Below are 22,673 nucleotides of genomic sequence, written 5' to 3'. Positions count from 1 at the left end.
AAAATGCTCAACCATTTTCATTCCATTTTACGCAGATCCTAGGCTCTTAGGCACACACGGTGAATGTCTAAGGTTCAAGTATCAATTGTACTAGCCCAGAAGTATTTCTGAAAATCCAGGAAACACAGGTTTCCAAAGGCTGACAACCATACAACTAGAGTTAGCACATATCCAGGGACCCTCAGAGGAGTGTGGTGCTAACTTGAGCTGTGGAAAGCCTCTGTGATGAGCTTTTGTAGGTAGAGAGACCTATGAGGCTTTCTCAGGAGGGCTGGGAAACAGACTGCCTGGTTACCAAGAAAGAAATGTTCTCTTTCTACCCCAAATGGTGCTGTTCTTGACTTCAAAAACAAATCAAATGAAGGGCAAATTAAGGAGGAATAATCAAGACTGTGTGAGACCTGAACCGGTCACAGGAGGTGGTTTAGCCCACCATAAGGCTTCTGATTTTCCCTGCTCCCTTTCTCCCAGGTTGAGATTATACCAACAAAAAAAGTCACTGAGGAAAAATGAGAAACAAATACATTTCTTTGGGTGCACATCCACAGGCAGCCAAAATATTTTAAAAACCAACAAGGACATAGAGTTATAGATCACACTTGATCCTGTATGCTCATGGAATTCCCTGTTCATGCTCACTTTTAACCTTTTAACTCGGGAATGTAAAGTATATTTTGTTATGTTATGTTATGTTATTTTGAGATGGAGCTTCACTCTTGTCACCCAGGCTGGAGTGCAGTGGCGTGATCTCGGCTCACTGCAACGTCCGCCTCCTGGTTCAACTGATTCTCCTGCCTCAGCCTCCCGAGTAGCTGGGATTACAGGTGCCCATCACCACCCCCAGCTATTTTTTGTATTTTTTGTAGAGACAGGGTCTCACAATGTTGGCCAGGCTGGTCTCAAACACCTGATCTCAGGTGATCCACCTGCCTCAGCCTCCCAAAGTGCTGGGATTACAGGCATGAGCCACTGCACCCGGCCAAATGTGAAGTAAATCTTAAACTCAGTCTGCCCACTGAAGACAGTCATGGAGTTCTCTCTAAACTCCCTAAAGCAGAAAAAAAAGAAAGTTTCACTATTATCATTTGACTGTTTTGTAAAAAAATATTTCAAGATTTTAAACTACAGTAGAGGTCAGGAAGTCACTTAAGAGCACACGAAAGAGAGGTGGGAAAAGGATAACTTAGCATCTCTGCTGGTTGACTAATACATATAGACGATATAGAAAATTATATTTACCCCTAGTGTTTTTTTTAAATCATAAAAAAGCATCTATCTGTCTTAAAGAGTAAGCACTCCTAAGGGACTCTAATATTTTCTAAGCCTCAGTCTATACACATTCGAAAGGAAACAACCAAAATAACTTTTCACTTCACATAACTATCATGTTATCAGAACCTTTCAAAGAAAAGGTTACATGGGTTATGGGAATATGTAATGCAAATAAAGCAAGCACTGAAATTTTTAAAAATTTAAGAACTTGACTATTAATATACTATACTTGACTGAAGTCAAAGCAATGTAGGACATTCTATAGGCAAAATTCAGAGGTTTGCTTAAGTTTGGCAAAATGCTCACACAAAATGAATCATTTAACATCAACATGGATATCCTTGACATCAAAAACAACACAAAACACTATCAAATTTCTTTAAGAAAAGGGTTTCAAGTACCATTATAAATATTTGCAATATTTTTCTAATGTATAATAAAGGTAAGTACAAAAGATCTGAGGGCCTGATGCGTTGTAGTTTTCGCAGGGGAGAGAACTGGACGTGTTTGATATCAACATGAACATTCATTTTGCCTAAGATTTACTCATATTTGGTATAGTAAATGGCATATTTCTTAGAAAACCAACGATTTTAAAGAAGGGTAAATTTATTTTCCTCTTGTAGACCATGGCTAACCACAGAACGGCACAATTCTGGAGCAATCGGACCTCACCCAGATATAAAAATAGCAAAAAGGACTTTTGCTGCTGGCAGAAAAGTAACAAACATCTTTATTGATACTAGAAGGGCAGTGTTTTAAAATTTTCAATTAGGCACTGAAAAAAAATCAGCTTTTATCAGACAATACAGAAAGGGAACAATTAAATTGTATTTTACAAAAGGTGAAGTAATCGAATCATTCTTCAGGGGAAAGAAAGGTGAAGAAAAAGAATAAAAACCTGAGGTTGAATGCTAAAAATGTGACCCCACCTAAAGCACTGAGAACAATTTAGGCCTTAGTTCCCTAATTTATGAAATGGGGATAACACTATCTTCCTTCCTCATTCTACAAACTGTTGTGAAAATTCAGTAAGGATCATAAAAGGATTCAGCAATGAGTAATTATTACTGTTATAAGAAATTCCAGTTTTACTCCAAAAGAGGTTAATTATAAATGTAAGGGGATTATTATTTTTCAGTATATGCCCCAAATTAAGTGTCGTTTCAATTTGTTGACTTTTCCTAATTAACTTTATTAAAAACCAAGATGGCTCCCAAAGATTGTCATCTCCTGGTATTCAACTTATTGAGTAATCCTTTCCCATAAAATATGGGCTGTACTTCATGTCTCATGTTTAATGAACAAAGTGAGGCAGACTCAGTGACTGCAACATAAAAGACAATGTGATGTCACTCTCCTTGGCTTTCTTGTTTTATTCACTCTGGGGGAAGACTGCTGTCATGTGGTGAGGAACTAAGGCCTCCAGCCAACAACCACATGAGTAAGCTTAGTAGTCAACCTTCCAGCCCCTGCTGAGCCATCGGATGACTGCAGCCCCAGCTGGCAACTTGACTGCCATCTCCTGAAAGATCATGAGTCAGAATAATCCAGCTAAAATGCTGACATTGTCCTGATCCTCAAAAAACATGTGAGATAATAAATGTTTGTTGTTTTAATTAGCTGGGTGTAGTGGTGCATGCCTACAGTCCCAGCTATTCAGGAGGCTGAGGTGGGAGAATAGCTTGAGCCTGGGAGTTCAAGTCCAGCCTGGATAAGATACCAAGACCTCATTTCTTGGTTAAAAAAAAAAAAAAAGAAAGAAAGAAAAGAAAAAAGGAAAGAAAAGAAAAGAAAGAAAAATGTTTTAAATTGCTAATAGAGGCTGGGCACGATGGCTCACACCTATAATCCCAGCACTCTGGGAGGCCGAGGTGGGTGGATCACCTGAGGTCAGGAGTTCGAGACCAGCCTGCCAACATGGTGAAACACTATCTCCACTAAAAATACAAAAAAAAAAATTAGCCGAGTGTGGTGGCGGGCACCTGTAATCCCAGCTACCAGGGAGGATGACACAGGAGAATTGCTTGAACCTAGGAGGTAGAGGTTTCAGTGAGCTGAGATCACACCATTGCACTCCAGCCTGGGCAACAAGAGCTAAACTCCATCTCAAAAATAATAAACAATAATAATAATTTTAAAAATTAAATTGTTGATAGATTACTAACAGAGAGCTCTTTTTAATTTTTATTTTTTTCTTCTGAGACAGGGTCTCTATTACCTAGGCTGGAGTGAGCTGGTGCAATCTCAGCTCACTGCAATCTCTGCCTCGCAGGCTGAAGCGATCTCATGCCTCAGCCTCCTAAGTAGCTGGGACCACAGGTGTGTGCCACCACACCTATTTTTTTTTAATCATTTTAGTAGAGATGGGGTTTCGCCATGTTGGCCAGGTTGGTCTCAAATTCCTGGCCTCAAGCAATCCACCCGCCTCAGCCTCCCAAAGTGCTGGGATTACAAGCATGAGCCACCACGCCCAGCCTAATACAGAGCATTTGACAGCATTCTGCTTTGCAATTAAAATTTAGTCAGTCACTTTGTTGGTTACGTATGAATTACTTTGTCCATTGGTAGGTATCATTGTTAGACTTGTCTGGTTGTTTCACAGTAACTTTAGATGCTATCTGCTTAATTTATTATAAACAAACATATCTTAAGTCTGATTTTTGTGTCCAACTATTATATTGCAATAAGCGAATATCTAGTTGGGTTTTTTGTTTTGGTTTTGTTTTTACTTCAAATAGATTTTTCTTCTGTGCTTCCCAGTAAATTTTTAATGGAATTTGACTTTCAGGGAGAAATACCTATGAGGAAAATTATATTTTCATGTAATCATACTGAATCTTATAATTCTAAAAACCAACCTATTCTTACCTTATTTGATAAAAAAAAGAAAGAAAAGAAAGACTGATTTGTGAAACCTATTCTGGTTCCACCAACTCTAAAATTTTGCTTTTTCCAATGCTTATTTTGCAGCCCTGTGCAACTGTTCTTTGCAGCCAGCCTTATGAAGGTTTAAAGAACCTTCATACCTAAAATGCCCACGAAGAGACGTTATTCCACTAAAGCCAAAGATTCACTCGGAAGTTTTAAAAGGCTGGGTACAGAGGCTCACGCCTGTAGTCCCAGCTACTCAGGAGTCTGAGGTGGGAGGATCACCTGAGCCCTGGAGGACGAGGCTGCAGTGAACCATCATCGCACCACTGCACCCTAGTCTGGGTGACAGAGTGAGACCCTGTCAGAAAGAAAGGAAAGAAAGAAAACAAAATTTTAATAAAGTAAAAAGTTTTAAAAACCCATTCACAAAAAAGCAAAATCTTTCAACCACAATTTTTCCCCTTCATTCTGAAAATAAAGAAGAAAAATAAGAGGAAAAGGGAAGAAGAAATAAAAGTAAATTTTTAATGATATTACAGCTTCAATCTTAATTTATTCAAAAATATTTCATGAACAGCCATTTCCACTACTCAAGGCACTCAAGGTGCACCTGTGCAAAGAAAAAATAAGACCCAGCCCTCGTGGAACTTCAAATTTTTTAAATTCAAAAGAGCAGCCCAGAAAATAGAGTTGGCTATTTTTGCAGAAGCGTTAAGATCCATCACAAATGAGGGAAGTCAAATATTAATAAAGTCCTGAATTACCAGGCTCCTGTGTGCCACTCTTCTATGCGCTACCATCTATGATTTGCTAACCTAAGTTTTCTAAGACATGTGCTTTACCTGACCACTATAAAGTGATTACTAATGAGTTATTTCATTCTGCATGTAAGTTATACATTTTTTTAAATGCTAATGCCAACTATCAGAGTAGTCTGGGGCTTTTAATTTTGTTTTTTAAAAAGGTCCCTTAGGTAACTGGAAGTTTCCTTTCCTTTAGCCTTAATGATTATTTTCCACATCCAGGGAACAGAAGCAGAGTCCATATGGCCTTCAATTTCCTTAACTTAAATACAGAAAAGTGCAGTAGTAACCAAAACACTTTTCAAATTATTTAAAAGCACGATTTTTCACCACTGAATTTTCCTATGGCACACTGTGTGCTTTTAAAAACCATTTGCCTTGTATCAGACATTTAACAGGCAGAATGGCCGGGTGTGGTGGCTCATGCCTGTAATCCCAGCACTTTGGGGGGCCCAGGCGGGCGGATCACCTGAGGTTAGGAGTTCAAGATCAGCCTGGCCAACATGGTAAAACCCCATCTCTACTAAAAATACAACAATTAGCCAAGTGTGGTGGCGGGCACTTGTAATCCCAGCTACTCGGGAGGCTGAGGCAGGAGAATTGCTTGAACCCAGGAGGCAGAGACTGCAGTGAGCCAAGATGGCGCCACTGTACTCCAGCCTAGGCAACACAGAACGAGACTGTCTCAAAAAAAAAAAACAAAAACAAAAACAAAAAAAAACAGAACTACTCAAGTTTTTACTTTACAACATGTTTTCTGGACATATGAGAATCAAATTTTCTTAGAAAGTGGTTTAAAACATTATCTATAGTTGGCTTCATGTTTAATTGGAGAGGGTGTAATTTAGATTGATGTGGAAACCTGTTCCTCCAATTATATGAAAATAGAGGCTTTTTTTTTTTCATGAACATGTATTATGAAATACTATATAAACTTATAGGACAGTCACATATTCAGCATATGTATACATATTCTATAATTACAAAAGAATTTTAAATGGTTTAATACAACAAACACAATAAGATCATCACATAAAGATAAAAATGTAGGGTACTTTATAATGGAGAAAATAAAATAATTATTATTTTACTAATAAGTAAAATCATAATTGATGAAAAACGGCTACTGCAACTAAGACCTAATTTGATTTTGAGTTTCCAAACAGCAATCATCATTAGATAAGATCCATACGAGTTCATCCTGTCTATCAAGAAAAGGACTTTTCCCTCTCACTCATAGACAAGCCTATGTGTAAGGGATACTAAACATAAACGACAGTATCTTCAACAATGTTTTACAGAAGATACAGATTTTCATGTGGCAGAGACCGTGAACTGGATTCAACCCACAGCTGTCTTTTTTTGACCTTCAGTGTCTATAAAAATTTTTGAATTGTTTATTTAATATTTAAAATATTTAAAACTTCAGATATTTAACATAAGAACTCTAACTTCCACCTTCTCTTGAAAAATCAGATTTGAGAACACTGGCCCTACATTTCCAAATGGCAGCAGTTGGCTGGAGCTGACTAATAGCTGCCCCTCCTGCATATCCAGACCACCCTCGCCACCACATACATCATCCACCCCTGTAAACATATGGTGATCTCTTACAAAAATCCTACTACAAAAGTTATGTGCACAATAAGAAACCATGGGTCTCTGAAGGCCAGTCTGTGGGAGGCTAGAGTGATGGGGCACATGGCAGGGAACAGTGCTCAGAGTGGGGTGTCTCTCTCTCTCTCTCTCTCTCTCCCCCTCCCTGCCTGGGCATCAGAACCTCTCAGGGGATCTTTAACAACACGTAGCTAAATTCCAAGGACTTTCAGGACTTTCCAAGAGTCCTTGGCCAATCATTGAGAGAACAGTATTTTTACTGTTTTAAAGTAATATCCTGTTTTTGAACAAAAATCATGTATGCAGGACTGATACTGAGGGGGAGTGTATTAGAGTACCATGGCTTGTGACCTAGCTCATTTGTTGGGCATTCGTTCTAACTAACTGAAAATGTTTTGAAGATCACTCCTGTGTTCATGGAGCCCCACCTTATACAACAGATAAGAGGAAGGCTGCTCTGCCTCAAGAGGGATTAGGAAGCCAACCCTGTTTCCACGTCCTGAAGCAAAAACTTGTTCTCGATGAATGAATGGGTCCCGTGTCAACATGCCCATCACTCTTCAAAGGCAGTTGACTCTAATGGCTCTGCCAAGAGCCAGAGCGCAATCACTGGCCAAGGAGCTCCCTGGAAAGTTCCTGAAGGGCATGCATTCTATGTTGTTGACTATAGAAAAATCCATAGATTTAGTAGTCTGGCATGCAGTTGGCAAAGCAGACATCTGTTACCAAAATGAAAGTGACAGGAAATAGAGGGCCAGTCCATGGAAAGCAGATGTAGGAGTAACAAGGGCAGGGTCTAAACTTTCCTCAAGAAAAGGCTTTGTGTCTGCTGAAGGGCCAAATCAGGGAATGGACTCAAGACTCAGAATTACACACTGTAGGGTGGGTGCTTACAAACTGTGTTTTAAAGTAGCAAACCCCTTTTCTAAACCAAATCTTAGACTCAACTCCAATTCTGTATATAAAACAGCAACAAATGCAGCTGTCTTCGTACTGCACGGTGGATAAGAAGCCAGGATTCCCATGTACGTACACCCATTCGTCCTTCCCATAAATTGGCATCTCCTTGGAATCCTAAGGCTGTATGGAACAGTGTTTAATAAAAACTGCCATAGAGAACAAAAGATACAATGTTGGCCTAGAAATGTGTGAGGTAGGTATTAACATCTTGACCATAATTGATACACGTGAACTAAAGCCACTGATCAATTTCAATATCTAAATCATTGTTTTGAAACCACTATTGAAATAGACACAACATACCATTAATATACAAATCAATGAACAAACAGCTAACTCTTCCCTGGCAAAACTCTAGTGATGTAGAAATAATTATATTAGAACCAACCACCTGTTCCTGGGCCCTTTGTAACTCTCAAAATGCGTTTTCGACTTACCTACTTTACAAATCTAAATCTCTGTCTTCTTTAATTCAAATAATTGAGTAATCTGTACCTTTGTCATCTCAAATATTTTGAGAAGAAAAATATATAAATATTTTTTTAAATAATAAACAGCTAAAAATTTCAAATATTAAGCAACTAGTATTTTGTTCTCTATTCCTAAAAAGGGAGAATCAATTCCACATTTTTCAATATCTGAGCTTAAAATTTGGTTTCTCAGATCCTTGATTTCATCATCTTCAGTGGTGGCACAACTCAGGGAGTTTTACAAGGCTTAGTTTACAAATTCAGTGTCCATGACTTGAAGACATCACTATCAGTTCGAAAAGAAAGGGGTAAACAGTAGTACAGCTGGATCCAGGAGAGAGGCTAGATTATTTATGCATCCACAACATTATTTTCTATCCATCAATGGTTTAAAAACAAAAAATAAAGAAGATGTTTTCCCTTTCCAAAGAATAAATACAACTGCACTTCAGGGGAAAAAAGTAACCCACATTTTCAACCACTTATAAAAGCCTACAATGTTAGACCCCCACGACCATCGAAGCTCATGTGTCTGCTGCACATTCCAAGTAAGCGTATGCCACAGAACCCATACATTCCAACACATTGAGCAAGCACACACATGCCTCCCCGGCTGCCCCAACCCTCGGCCAACCAGGGGGCAATGGAGCTGCAGGCAGGCCTACACGCCAGGCACCGCACTGCCAGCCCTTTCCAGCCATCCCCAAGGAAATGCAAAGGAGAAGGAGAATGAGAGAGGAAGTGGCTGGTGTGAGGCCTTAGAGAAAGAAATGCAAAACCTTTTTTGGGGCAGGCCAACCACATACTCAGAGTTTTTAAGTGTCAAAGAAAAGAATACGTTGTGTGAGACTACCAGTCCTGCTGTCACCGTTGGAATCACTATCTTCCACACACTATCAGTGAGGACCAGTCTTTGCCACGTGCTCTGGAAGTATAGGAAGAAAATGCAGAAGCTGTACACATGGTTTAGTCACCTACGCTTCTATGGTCTCCTCCTTTCTCCTCTCCTCCCTCCCTTTCCCTCCTCCCTTCCTTCTTTCTTAATAATTGAAGAGGCGCAACTGCACTTTTTCAGGGTTAAACTGCTTTTATCATCTACATCTGACTCTCTCAAATAAAGAAGCACAAAACATTTTACTTCAAAATCTTATTCATACAATGATAAAGAAAAACATCCACTGAAATTTCAAAGTATGCATTGTTAAAATCACAAAGATCTGGAGGGACCAAAGTAAAAGGTCTCCATGTAATCCAAAAATACTATATAGCCTATCCTCACATGAGCTTTTTCAAAAACACCCTCTATTTCATGAATTGGTATGAGGTTAACCTGTCCAAAGAATCACCACTCGATTTTTTGTTTCATTTTTCAAAGAGAAAGAGAAGATATAGTATACAAATGTCTTTCCTGGTAATCTTTTAAGCTTTATTAGAGGTTCTTGACTGAGGAAAGTAATTATTTTATCTCATAAATTACATAAAATTACGTTCTTGTCAAAAAGCATGGCGTCTATCTAGAAGAAAACCTCTTATATATCTCATTTCATTGGTAGTATAACTATTTGAAGTCCTGTGTTACTAAACAAAATAATAACAAAATGCATGAGATAAAGTAACAGATGCATAAGATACTTAAGTATTGTATCAAAAAGTGCTTTCACTGGCTTTTTCATGTGTCAAAGATGTTTAAAATGTTCTAAAGTTAATAAGGTGAACCATTTTCTAAAAAGTAATTTACAAAAATTCCATATTTTCCTTCTCTAAGACACAGACATTTTAAAAAATACATATAAAAATGAAAGCATGCCAACCTTTGTGCAACATCTGTATCCTAAACAAAAAACCTCAAGTTTTTCTCAGGATTTGAAAAAATATGCATATCTGGGTTAAAAGCATGGAACAGACCCTCCTCCCACACTGCATACATGTATGTTTTTTGCACTTAACTGTCAACCGCAATGTTTTTTTTTACAAAAACCTCTTTCTCTTTATATAATTATAAATGTTTCTACTACAGGATGACTTCAAATTAAGACTAACACTTTTAATTCTTTTCAATTACATTAAATTAAAAATATACAGAATGTCAACTCCTAATCTTTCTCAGCATAGGTTTTATATATGGAAATGTTGTCTCTTATTCCAAGGTAGGAATAATATAAAAAGTTACTCTATAGCCTGTGTACATATTATCACAACTTTCCACTTCATTGCTAAGGTTCTGTTGCAGTATTCAAATGAGATGGACAGCAAGGGTAAGGTAGTCACTGCCTTCTGAAGTTTTGGTCAGGAGAAAGGAGTTATTTTAGAGTTTGAAGCTTTGGAGCCCTTTGTGTAAGAAGGATAAAGATGGATCTCTTCAGGCTGTGGGGAGGATGAAACAGGAAGCCTAGTCCAGTGCCTAGCACATAGCAGCCACCCAGTATTAGTTACCTCTCTTCCTCTCCCCCATCTCCTGAGTTAGAATTCCATAGAAAATGCCATACCCCACTCTGGACTGCATTAACTTGAAGAAATGCATGGGGAGTTGGAAATAACCTTCTTTCACCTATTTTTTTTCCTTGATAATTCCTCCCTCCCTCCCACTACCACCATAAACAGTCCACAAAAGTTAAAGGAAACGAAGATAAATGCAGGAAAAGTTTACAGTTGAGGGGAAATGAACTGTACTTCACATGCTTTGTTATTTAGCATACGTTTTTGAGCGATTGTAAAATTAATAAAGAACTCTGAGAACTTTATGGATACTATCCCTATTAACACTCACCCCATACTCAAAGGAGAGGCCCAAGGCCTTATTCAGTACAGAAAGTGACATAGAGAGAGATACCACCTCTGGGAAAGACCTGGCAGTTCCTACCAGGGAAACACATAAACCACAACACAGGCCTGACCTCTGCAACAGGCTGTCTGAACCCCGTGAAGAATCTACCCAGGAGATTCCTTGAGCTAGACTTTCATTTACCACATGGCACATAGTCTTGACCCGGGTGACGGTTCGCTGTCTAATCTGTGTGGCTCAGATGTTGAAAGAAATGTTTGTCTTATGTCAGGAATGCAACTGCTGAAAAAAGCAAAGTAACAACAACAACAACCCTACAACCTGCTTAGGTATACTCCCCACTTCTGTCCTTGGGCAACACAGAGATGGGAAGAGGTGCAATGCTACTTTTAAAATTACCTCTGTTTCTAATTATTTTTTTCTAAAAATTATAGCAAAGTACAGATCACTGAGACTGATGTAGGATTATTGCAAAGGTTCAATTCACAAATGTATTTTCATATATTTCTACCACTCTTGAATAGCACTCTTTGAACTTTGTAACACATTCAGCTGACTTTTTTAATTTAAAACGTTAAATGGAGAGGAAGTACAGTGGAGTGAAACTCAGGGACCTCAGAAGACCTGGGTTCTAGCCCTACTACTTAATTAACAGTCATGTGGCCTTAAGCAAATTATTAAGCTTCTCTGAGACTGAGTTTCCTCATCCAAAAAAAAAAAAAGAGATAATAACAATTGTGCTGTTTTTCAGAAAATTATTATTTGGAATAAATGAAATTATGTGTCAAAGAGGCTGGAACAGCATCAGTACTGTATGAATATAAGATGCAGGCACAAAAAATACTCCTCCCTGAGATAATACTACTAGCATTGTTTAAATATCAATACATGAAATCATCAACCTCTCTGATCACATTTAAAACAAAAATTTAAAAATTCAAGCTTCCCACTAAGGCAAATCCTTACTTTGAGACACATTAATTGTATGACAATAAGAAAAACTGAAAATACAATTCTTTTTGCAATGTTCCCATACAAATTTTTCTGGTCATTAGATGCAACATTTATTATGATATGGGTAAATACGAGAAAGCGCAAAACATGCATCAACTCTTAATTTTCATTTATCAGACTTATTAAAATATCTGCTTTATTTATGAAATGTCCTTGACACTAAACAGAATGGGAAAATCCTTACTGAGTGTTCACATTTTAAGAAATAAAGTGCAGAACACATAAATAATGAGGAATAAACAAAATGTATCTCAAAAATACAGACGTTATTTAGTGAAAAGCAGAGGCTTAGGGAGGAGACATAACTATCAAATGGTGGAATAGGGCTAGCTTTTGGGCTTGAATGCCTCCTATTAATGCAAAAGCATCCCTTTTCACTGTTGTACTTATTCTATCTCAATCATCAAACTCTAAGCCAAATTAAAGAAATAATTATTGTATTCCTTCTTCTCTTTGGCAGCCAAGCAATGGAATCTGAAGTTTTCTACAGAAGTAAGTAATTTTTCTTCACTATTTTATGGAGAGACCAGACTAAAATCCATGATCAAAACAGGAAAAGTAAAACCTTAAAAATAATGCTCTGAGCACTCTGCAATTTTGCTGCCTAAAATAGAACCCATAGAGTCCATGCCACCAAATGAAAATTATAAGTTTGTAAGCATGAAGTCAAATTATAAAGTAAAAGATTTAAAATGTTTTAATGGTGATGATAAATGGGAGGAAAGACTTATCTTCGTTGGTAGGTGTTTGCTGTTTATTTGCTATTATTTGTTCAATGATACTGCTTTTGAATGAATACCCAAAATAATTTGAACTTGAATTTGAATATAAGAAGGATAAAACTTTACTAATAAATTCTGGGGGCATGTTTTGTTAAACAGAACACTCCCATCTTTCAATTTAAAAAGTTAATCATAGCTTTTGAGAGATAATGCTTTGACTGAAAGTTTTAGAGCATAAACTCTAAAAATTAGCTTAGCCAAGCCCACTACTTTATAACACTGAAAAGAATACTGAAGACACTTTTGTGATGCTTAAATATGATTTTTAAAAATATATTTTGGAATGTATTATTCAGTATCTTTAGGTCTCCAAAGAAACTATTTCAATATAACGCTTCTTCTAATGAAGTTTACTCACTGAGAGCACTTGTGTTATGCAAAATACCATATTGCTTTTCAAAGTATAGAATTTCTAAACGAAAGTGCATATTCAAATCTTGAATTTTCTGGCACTTAAAAAATGGCTTACAAAATCATCAAAGCCTTCACAAAATCATTTGTGACAGGGGACAGCCAAGTAAAAAGGAAGCAGGGCAGATGCTGCACTGATAGTCCTTTCAATAGCATGCTCACTGTAAAAGCTATTCCAGGTACCTATGACTTGGCTTTCACAACAAGGTTAACCACCTACAAGAGTTATCCATCACTCAAGGCAAATATCACTGCACTTGATTCCCTTTGCCACAGGTTTCAATCACCAAGCAACTTTCTTGAGCGTTCTCAGGACTGCATTCCAGAGCAACTGTTGTTCAATTAAAGATCTCCTGCTCCCTCTTGATACTATCTACCTGAAACTGTCCCCCACAAAAAACATATACACACACTTGCACATACACCACTGAAACAGAGAGAGGAAACATTTAGTTCAAATAATGTCCTCTAACAATTCTGACCAATTGCTCATCTACTTTTGAGGGTTTCATAAAGGACTTGGAAGAGTGATTCAGCTACAGACAGCAAATATTTAGAAAAGCTTGACAGTATCAAATGTATAAACAGTTCCTGTTGAAATCTGGTTTTCATAGCTTTTTTGACTTTTAATAAATGTGCCTAAGTCACTATCCTTTTATGCATAATTCAAAATCATTTACATTTCCCCAGCACAGTACTTGAAAATCTGGAGCAACCTCCACACATTAAAAAAACACAAAAACCATGTGTTTACTCAAAATAATAGTGAAATGACAATTCTGATATGCAATTTGTTCTAAATCTTCTTTTAAAAATATTTTTAAAGTTAAATGCTTTTCTCTTAAAGAAAACATATTTTATTTTAGATCATCAAGTATAAAAGGCTTTGTACAAATATTACTAATATCCTCTCATCTTCTCTCTACCAAAGGATAATCTCAGGTTAACACAATAAAAAACAAAATGCTTAGACCATCTCTTACTGGTCATCTTACACCTGGCCATAAGTATAAGGAAACACACAAAAAGCACTATTTGGCAGCTGTACTACATATCACAAATCACCCTTTGGAATTAATGTTTAGGTGTTCAGCCATTAAATAGTTTTATAAATTGTTATACTATGATTTAAAAATTTGTATGTATTTGGTGAATTGAAAAAAATCAAGCAAACCATAATATCTATTTGATGTATAAATCTCATTGGTTTCTAACATTTAATTAAATGATGTAAAAGCATCAAATAACCAGTCTTTTAAAAATGTAAACTAGAATTTTTAACCAATGTCATCAAATTCATTTTTTCCTGTATTGCTTCTATTTTAACTCTAATACTTATCTCTTCGAGGTCACACCGATGTGCAACTCTCTATGGTATTACCTAGCACCATGTGAAAAAATTACTAACAATATTTTTTTTTCCTAGGAAACTAAAAGTTTAACTCCAAAGCCAAATCAAAAGTAATCTTACAGTTTAATATCATATATTCTGTGTTAATATATGTTATATCTACACATGGAATCTATGTAAGCAAATGCAGGTATTAATTTCTAAGTCAACAGATTCTTAAAATAGGAAGATACCACACAATTTTAACCTAATAAAAGTCACTTCTGTTTTTAGAAAACTAAAAATTGATGCAGCAAAAGACTTTGCTGCAGGGAGGGCCTGAGATTGGGTGGTTTTTTCTTCTTTTCGGTATTTAATTCAACGATACACAATGTAGTACATACAAGCAAAATACAATTGAGATACTGTTTTCTTTAACATTCCTATAGGAGACCAAATTCATTTGCATTGGAGTGAACACAATTACTGATTTTTAACTCATGAAAGACAAATTCATAGCTTTTTCCTACACTATCTCATAGTATTCACACCATCTCAGTGAAAGAATGTCTAGAACCACTTAGTTACTTCCTAGAGGTGGGCAGCAGTTGCATTTTTCAAAGTTTTGTTTCTCACAGAATCATTCAACTTTAGATACAAAAGCACATTCAAGTTAGCATGTTCAAAACAAGGCATGCAATATGTGTGTGTATGTGTGTGTGTATATATATATACGCATATACACATAATTTTTAAGTTAACCTTCATCAACACCAAAAATGAAATTTCTGTCAAGGAAGTTTCCAAAACTTTTAACAGCATTTTAAAGCTTGCCAGCATTTTCCTCTTTAATAAACATTTGACCATATGTACTACCAAGAAATACTGATAGAGAAAAAAGATTCAAACACTTTTATTCAACAGAGCCTGAAACCAACAAAGAGAAATAAATGCTTTATGTGTGGTTGACATTAGAATAATTTGCATTTAATAAGAATGAAACATATGTTGCAAAAAGAAAAGAGTTTTCTATTTCTAAGTGACCTGAGAAAATAATGGTATCTAGTCTATTATGCTATTATAAAATGATGCCAGAATATTTAACAAAAGATACAACTGGTAAGCAAATGGCATGCCAATAATTTCATAAGATAAAAACATCTCCTCCCAAACTATCATTAACTTTAAAAAATCTATGAGATATACATATTAAAACTAATTCTTGAGAAATCAAAGAAATCACTACAATACAAAGAAAATGCACTCAATTGTTGAATGACTTTTAAGTAAGCAAGCAATGAGGATGAACTGTTTTCTTCCCATTTTCACTTCAACTAACACAAAAACCACATATAGAATTGACTTAACACTGCCAAATTTACTTCTAACTTGTTAATAATATTCATAGAAATGCAACACAAGAACACCAAAATAGTCTCCATATAACATAAAAGCTTTGGTTTCAAATGTCACAGTACCCTGGGTTTAGAAAGCCACCAACGTGGTAGTGTCCAGGACATGAGAACATACAGCTGCTTCATCCCTGAAGTCTGATCTCAGTACACAATACCGGTCATTAGCTATCTCTCCCTTAGCCTGCAGTACAAGTAGCTAATTTCTGCATTTAAACTAATAAAGGAAAGGAAAAAAGATTAAAACCATCCAATCAGAAATGATGCAACTCCTCTACAGCAGCAGCTTATGCATACATTTGGAATGTTAAACATTTTCAGTGTAGTGAATCATACACAGCGCATTTTAATCTACCTCCTGGGTATTTCACATCGCCCACATGTTCAAAGAAATCATCAACTAATAGGGCTGTATAAATCCTAGAATGCTCTTTACTTAATTTATACTAAAAACTGGGGACATGCCTTTAATTCTGAACTCTTAAACAGAATAAGATTACTTAAATGACACTGGCTAACAGCAAATAATCTTCATTTTGAAAGAAAAAAGATAAAAAGTAGTACATTTGTGAGAAATTTTAGGAGCTGTTAATAACTTTAGATAAACCAGTATTTCACGTATACTACAAAATCAAATGCACACTGCAACATGAAATGAGACACCAACAAAGATAAAATTCTAGTGATTTTTTTTTTTTTTTTTTTTTTTTTTTACTAATTATAACCCCCAAAAGTATTCACGACCACAAACAGCCAACAGATTTAGACATTTACAGAAACATAGTGTATCAAATATTTGGGGTAGTTATTTCACTGTTCAATATATTCATTCTGCAAATTTTCAAGTGTTATGAGATAGTAATTTATATTTGCAGTAAATAACATATCAGAAAGCTTCAACTTGGACTTCTCAAGCAAAAAATATTATTTTAAAGAAAAGTATACAAATTTAGAATACCTTATTGAAAACCAATTGGTTACATATTACATCTTTCCCAATAGAGGAAAGAACTAGCTTAATATTACACATGAAACCGCAAATCATAACTCACCTTTTTTAAATTAAAAAAAAAAAAAACAGGATTTAAGTAATTTTCTCATTCCACAGAAGTCATTAGCAAATAGTTATTCTGCTGCTTACTTAAAATAAAACATATCTGGAAATGTGGCACACAATTTTTAAAAATCCCTTCAACAACACATCTAAGTATTTATAAAACGAGGGTATTTTGTTTTAAAATCTACTCAACCCTGGCAAAAATCAGGTGGTTACGCTGTTGACTGATAAACTGTAAAGGTAGTAATCAAAAACTTCACTGAACAGCTCCAGTCCAGCTACCTAATGACTAATGGTGAAGAAATGTATGTGAATGGGATATAAACTAAGTTTCGACACACAGCAGAAGAAAAAAATTTAGAATGAGTAATAAAGGGCCCAAATTTAAAGTCCACAATAAACTTTAAACAAAGATGTTTTCTCATTCTCTTCTCATGTTAGCAAATCACTGTGGAGAAATCCAACCTCCACAAAACTTGTTACTCCGTCATTAACAACAGTGCACTTAAATATAACTATAGATTTCACAAGGGTATTTATTTTAGCCGCAAACATTTCTTACAAGCAACAACAACAAAATGCTCAGAAGCTATACTCAGTAGTCTCAGTGACTGAAAAAGTCCGGCTTTTAACTGCCATCCAATCCAAACAACCCACTTCTTTAGAAAGTTATGCAAAATATTGACCCCTTACTGAATTATTTTACTATTCAACATTAAACTACCTAAAAGAGACAAGTAATTAATCGCTAAGTTTAGTTAAGCAATTTAGCTGACATAGTAAATATTTACTCTTCGCATCTCACAGGAAGTCTTGACAAGCATTTGCTGCTATTCTGCTGGGGGTAGGGGCGGGAGATGGGGGTGGGAGGCAATTTTTGATAAACAAGTTACAGGGTCCCAGCGAACTGAACATAGCTAGTGTTCGCCACCCCGACCCCCAATTAGGCACCAGATATTTTCCAAGAACAGTAAACACCTTATATAATGAAAGTAAAAAAAAAAAAAAAAAAAGTAGCTTTCTAAACTATGCATCTCCACTAACGAAACAAACAAAAGCCCCTTTAAAAACTACCAAAAGCACGTTTTCTAAAGCTGTGTGTACGTTTTTTACTTATACGTAAGGCCAATCGCAAAAAAAAAAAAAAAAAAAAAAAACTAAGCAAAGTATATTTACCTTAGCTTTTTAGAGACTGAGTAATCAACTTCCATGATTTTCCCATGCAATTCCACTTTACCTTTAAAACAGAAATTAAAGCACTCAGAACCTTGCTTAGATCAAGCCCGCGGGGGTCTAGGAGGGGCACGCACGGAACTCCACGCTCGGGCTCCGCCTTCGGGCGCCCCCAAGGGGTCTCCTACCCGGATCGAGCTGGGCGAACTTGGTGCCCAGTGGAAAGAAAGGTGGGCGCCCCGTGTCTCGGGACAAGGCGGGAAGGGTGCGAGCCCGGGTCGGACCCCAGGTATAGCCGTGGGTGGCATTACCGGAAAAACAAATTTAATAAAGAGCGGCGCCAATTTGAAAGGATGAGCTCATTTGAAACTCAAGCTGCAGGGCTGGCGCGGCCCCGCTGCTCTCCCGGCCCCCACCTCTCTATTCCGCTAACCCGGGGCCCGAAGGCTCCACCAGGCTCCCCTCCCTGCCCTCTCCTCCCGGTGGCCCCGAGAAAACGAGCCGAAGCCCCCCGGAGTCCACCGCAGCGAGAGCCCTGTCCCTGCCCGCTCCAGGGTGTCACCTTGGCCTCGCCGCCGCCCCGCCCCCACTCCACACGCCGGTGGGGAAGGGGCTCCCGCCCGGCCGGGGTTCGGGGGGCGCCGGCCGGGGTCCGGGGGCCCGCGCGGCTGGGAGCGGAGCGTGTGCTGGGGAGAGTTGGGGAGTGCGCGCGCGCGAGTATGTATGTGTGTCGCTCTCCGTCTCCCGTCTGGGCTCCAGCGCGCTCGCGGGCCCCCCGGTCGCCTCTTTCCCGGTTCTCAACCCGGGCCCCCACCGAGTTGAGACAGGGCACCTCGTAAAAAGGTGCTTCTGGCCGAGCGGGAGGCGGGGGGACGGGCGGCGGAAAGCCCCCAGCCCCGAGTTCTTCTCAATAAAATCGGACAAAAAATTCAGAGAAAAATAGGAGCGCTTGAGAGAGCAAGCGAGAGGGGACTGAGGCTCGGGAAAGGACCGAGGGGATGTGCCGTCGTGCGAGGGCTGGGGCTGGGGGAGCCCCGAGACCTCGAAGGGGGTCATCAGGGTGGCGCCGAGGGGGTGCCGAAAGTGGGGGGCCGTGGGGCGAGGTGGGGAGGGGGCTCGAAAGGAGAGTGCGGCTCAGGAGACGCCAGAGGGCGAGAGGTCCTGGGCACGAGGCACGGGAAGAGAGAAGGTCCGGCCGGGGGAGGAGGAGACGCTGGATTTGGGGAAGGGGGTACCCTGACAAAGGGGGTGACAGGAAGGTCAGGGGAAAAGTAAGACGGGGGACGCTCAAAGGGTGGGGGGCGGGGGAGCTCAGAGACCAGCCTGGGGCGCCAGGGGAACGAGGGGGTGCCCCTAAGGAGCCAGCGAGCCTCGGGAACCCTCGGAGCGGCACGGGGGGCGCCCCAAGGCTGCGGCCCCGAGGGCTAGGGCAGAGTCCGGAGCTGTGGGGGGAGGGTAGCGGGCCGTCCCAGGAGCGGGCCGGCGGCGAGAGTTGAGGGTCTGGTGCGTGGAAGTGAGCGTGCGGGCGCGGGAGCCGCCGCCGGGCGCCGCCCGCCGGACTCGGCCTCCCTCCCGGCGCCGTCCCGGCCTGAGCGGGGCGAGGCGGGGGAGGGGGCCGCGCTGAGTGCTCACCCGAGAGGGTCTCGATGGCGCGGATGGCCCAGTTCTGGTCTGGGTAGTCCACGAAGGCGTAGCCGGACTTGAGCAGGACCTGTCCCGCCAGGGGCAGCTTCCTGTCCCCAAAGAGCTGCCGGAGGTCGTCGGCGGTGACGGCGGGGCTCAGGTTCCCGATGTAAAGCTTGTTCATCATCCGTCTCTTCCCCGAGAGCCCGCGGCTCCCCCGGCCCGGTACCCGGCGCTCCTCGCCTCCTCCGCTGCCCTCGTCTCTCCTCCTCCTCCACCCCCCCTCCCCGCCCTCCGCCCGCCCGCCACCCCCCCCCCCCCTCAGCCTGGCTCCCCCCACCGCGGCCGGCCCGGCCCGCCCGGGGGCAGAGGCGGAGGCGGGGACTCGGCGCGGCTGCCTCCTCGGGGCAGAGTCCCGGGCCGGGCGGCGGCGCGCGGACAAAGCGCTCTCTCTGCCTCCCTCTCTCTCCCTCTCAAGGCGGTGGCGGGAGGAGGAGCAGCGGCGGGCGGCGGCAGCGCACCCCGCGTGTGTCTGTGTGAGAGTTTGTACGGGCGTGTGCGCAGCCGAGAGGGAGCGAGCGAGCGCCCCCTCCCCGCCCCGCGCCGCTGCGCCCCTTGCCTCGCGCCCCCAGCGCTCGGCAGTGGCTGCTTGGGCTCCGGCCCCGCGCCAGGCGGGCGGAAGCGGGTCGCGGCCCCGGGCTGGGGCTCCGGGCGCCGGAACCCCGGGCAGGCGCGGCGCCGAGGCCGGGCGAGCTGCGGGGCGGGGAAGGCGCGCCCCGGGCGCGGGTGGGAGCGCGCGAGGGGGCGACGGGGAGCCTCGGGCGTGGGAGAGAGAGGGGCCGCGAGTGAGCGCGGAGAGGGGTGTGCGCAAGGTGGACCGGATGTGAGTGCGCGGCTACCAGGGTGAGCGGGAAGGTGTGTCCCGGAGGTGAGAGGCGAGGGCAGGCTGGGAGACAACAACTTTCGTAGCGACTTGGCCGAGGCTGGCGCCCTGCGCGTTCCCGGGCCGTGCGCTTGCTCTGAGACCCGATCCCCGCCACGCTCTCCGAGGCGACCGAGCGGCGCGTGTGGTCGAAGGATCACGCGCGGGAGTCGGGACGCCTGGGACCGGGGTCGGCCGGGCCCTCGCGGGCCGTGCTCGCAGGAAAGTGGTTCCCGGTCCTGGGCCTCAGTTTCCCGACCGGAGAGGGAAGGCGGAAGGCCAGCGCGGAGTCACGTCCCCTCCGCCCAGACCCCGCGCGTCCGGAACCCCGCGGCAGGCGGCAGCCTGACGTTGGCAGCTGCTCTCTATTCTGGGAAGTGCCGAGGGCTTCCCGGGCGGCCGCGGCGAAAGCCAGGTGGCGGGTGGGGAAGCGAACGCCGAGGGGCCAGGGGCTGCGGGGAGGCCGGAGCGCTGGGGTCAGCGGCCGGGGTACGGATGCTCGCCGCCTGGCTGCGCGGCCGGTTCAGCTCCAAAGCCAGGGTGGTGGGAGGCGAGGGTGGCTGGAAGCGGAGGAGCGCAGGCTGTGTAGGAGTTCCCCGAGCACTGGGAAGGGCCGGGAGAGGAAAGAGGTCCTTCCAAGCGGAGGAAACAACGTGACCGACGGAAGAGGCAGGGTTGGGATGAGAGCAGGCTGGAGCCGAGGGGCTCGGGCAGGATCCAGACAGGCTAGAGCGGGCTGCAAGTTCCGGGGCCCGGCTGGAAGCCTGATGGTTAGAGCCTGGTCCCGGCCAGGAAATGAAATTCTACAGGAGGGAGAAAAATGGCAGGATTCAGAGGTGACGAGGCAGAAGATTCCAAGCTCTGGATCTCTGGGGGGCCTTTGGGAGAGTTGAAGGTTTGATCGTGGAAATACTGGGTTTTGTGAGGGCGTTGGGGCGCGGGTGCGGGGGGTGTCCCTGGGTGGAGAAGTCACGAATGTAGGAATGGAACAAGTTCGGGTCTCCTGACTGGGTCGTGAAGTAGTATTGTCTTTCCCAAGCTTTCCTGTTGGTAAGCGGCGTGGAGGTAACGGGTGTTGCTGGATTTCGTGTTTTCCGCAAGTACTCCCAGGTGATTCTGGTCTGGGAAATACCGTTGGAGTGGAAGGCCTAACTGCCACGGACTCAGACCTTCTCTCTGCTCCCAGCTTTGTGCCCTGAGATGTTCCAGCATTCTTGAGCCTAAGTTTCTTCATCTATAAGGAGATAACCAGTCCTCGCAGGGCTATTGTGAGGGCTACAAAATGGGTAACTGCCTAGCGTGTTGAGAAACGGGTGGTCAGACGGTTTCTGACCTGTTTCTCTTCTTTCCACCAGGAAGTCATGAACTTTTAAAAGACTTTATTCTAGAGAAGGAGATCTTCTTAACTAATTAGGTGTCCAGAGGAGAAAATAATGAATCCATTTTCACCTAGATATTTGCAGTTATTTGAATTCTGGCTTTTGTCTCAACTATTCACATATTTTTTCTCTCTCTCTAGAAAAAGAATCGGATTTTACTGCTCCAGGAGTTGAGAATGAACTTGGTTACTAATCCCCAAAGTAATAGATAAACTAGGTGTGGATGCTTCTTTACTAAATTGTATCAGAGAATCACAAATGAACATAACTTGTGCATGCATAAACCTCAGCAGACTGAACTAACCATCTTTAGATTATTTACACACGTGCTCCTAATTGATATGGTCACCTTTATATTATAGGACAGCACGTTTGCTTATTCACGGGTACATGTAAAGGAGAAATGACAGTGGCAGGAATAGTTGGCCTCATTCCTCTCCAACAGGTTAGAAAAGCTGTTTTGTTGTTGTTGTGTAGCATTTTAGATACATCAATTATTTAGTCCTACTGTAAGACGAAAAACAGCTTCACATGGGCAGTAGACAATGTACAGATTCTTGGCAGAGGTGGTGTATCAGTCCATTTTCATACTGCTCTGAAGAAATGCCCAAGACTGGGTAATTTATAAAGAAAAAGAGGTTTAATGGACTCACAGTTCCACTTGGCCTGGGAGGCCTCCTCATAGCGGAAGGTGCAGGAGGAGCAAAGGTACATCTTACATAGGGGCAGGCAAGAGCACGTGTGCAGGGGAACTTCCCTGTATAAAACCAGCAGATCTGGTGATACTTATTA

General features: G+C 41.7%; 1 protein-coding gene across 2 annotated transcripts in view; it reads right to left on the bottom strand.

Annotated features, from left to right (window-relative positions):
* IGF2BP2 (insulin like growth factor 2 mRNA binding protein 2) overlaps positions 1-19,857 on the bottom strand; it is a 196,584-nt gene extending 176,727 nt beyond the window's left edge. For both annotated transcript variants that reach the window (XM_003894711.5, XM_003894712.5), the window contains exons 1-2: positions 19,590-19,857; positions 17,961-18,021 (exon numbers count right to left, since the gene is read on the bottom strand). In XM_003894711.5, coding sequence (XP_003894760.1) covers positions 17,961-18,021; positions 19,590-19,767 — 239 coding nt within the window. In that variant the 5' untranslated portion in view covers positions 19,768-19,857. The remainder of the gene's footprint in view (positions 1-17,960; positions 18,022-19,589) is intronic.
* Between the last annotated feature and the right edge of the window lie 2,816 nt (positions 19,858-22,673).

Source organism: Papio anubis, chromosome 2 (genome assembly GCF_008728515.1).
Source record: "Papio anubis isolate 15944 chromosome 2, Panubis1.0, whole genome shotgun sequence".
In the NCBI taxonomy this organism is placed as follows: Eukaryota; Metazoa; Chordata; class Mammalia; order Primates; family Cercopithecidae; genus Papio; species Papio anubis.
Note: the sequence above shows the minus strand (reverse complement) of the source record. Positions and strands in the feature narration are given on the sequence as shown.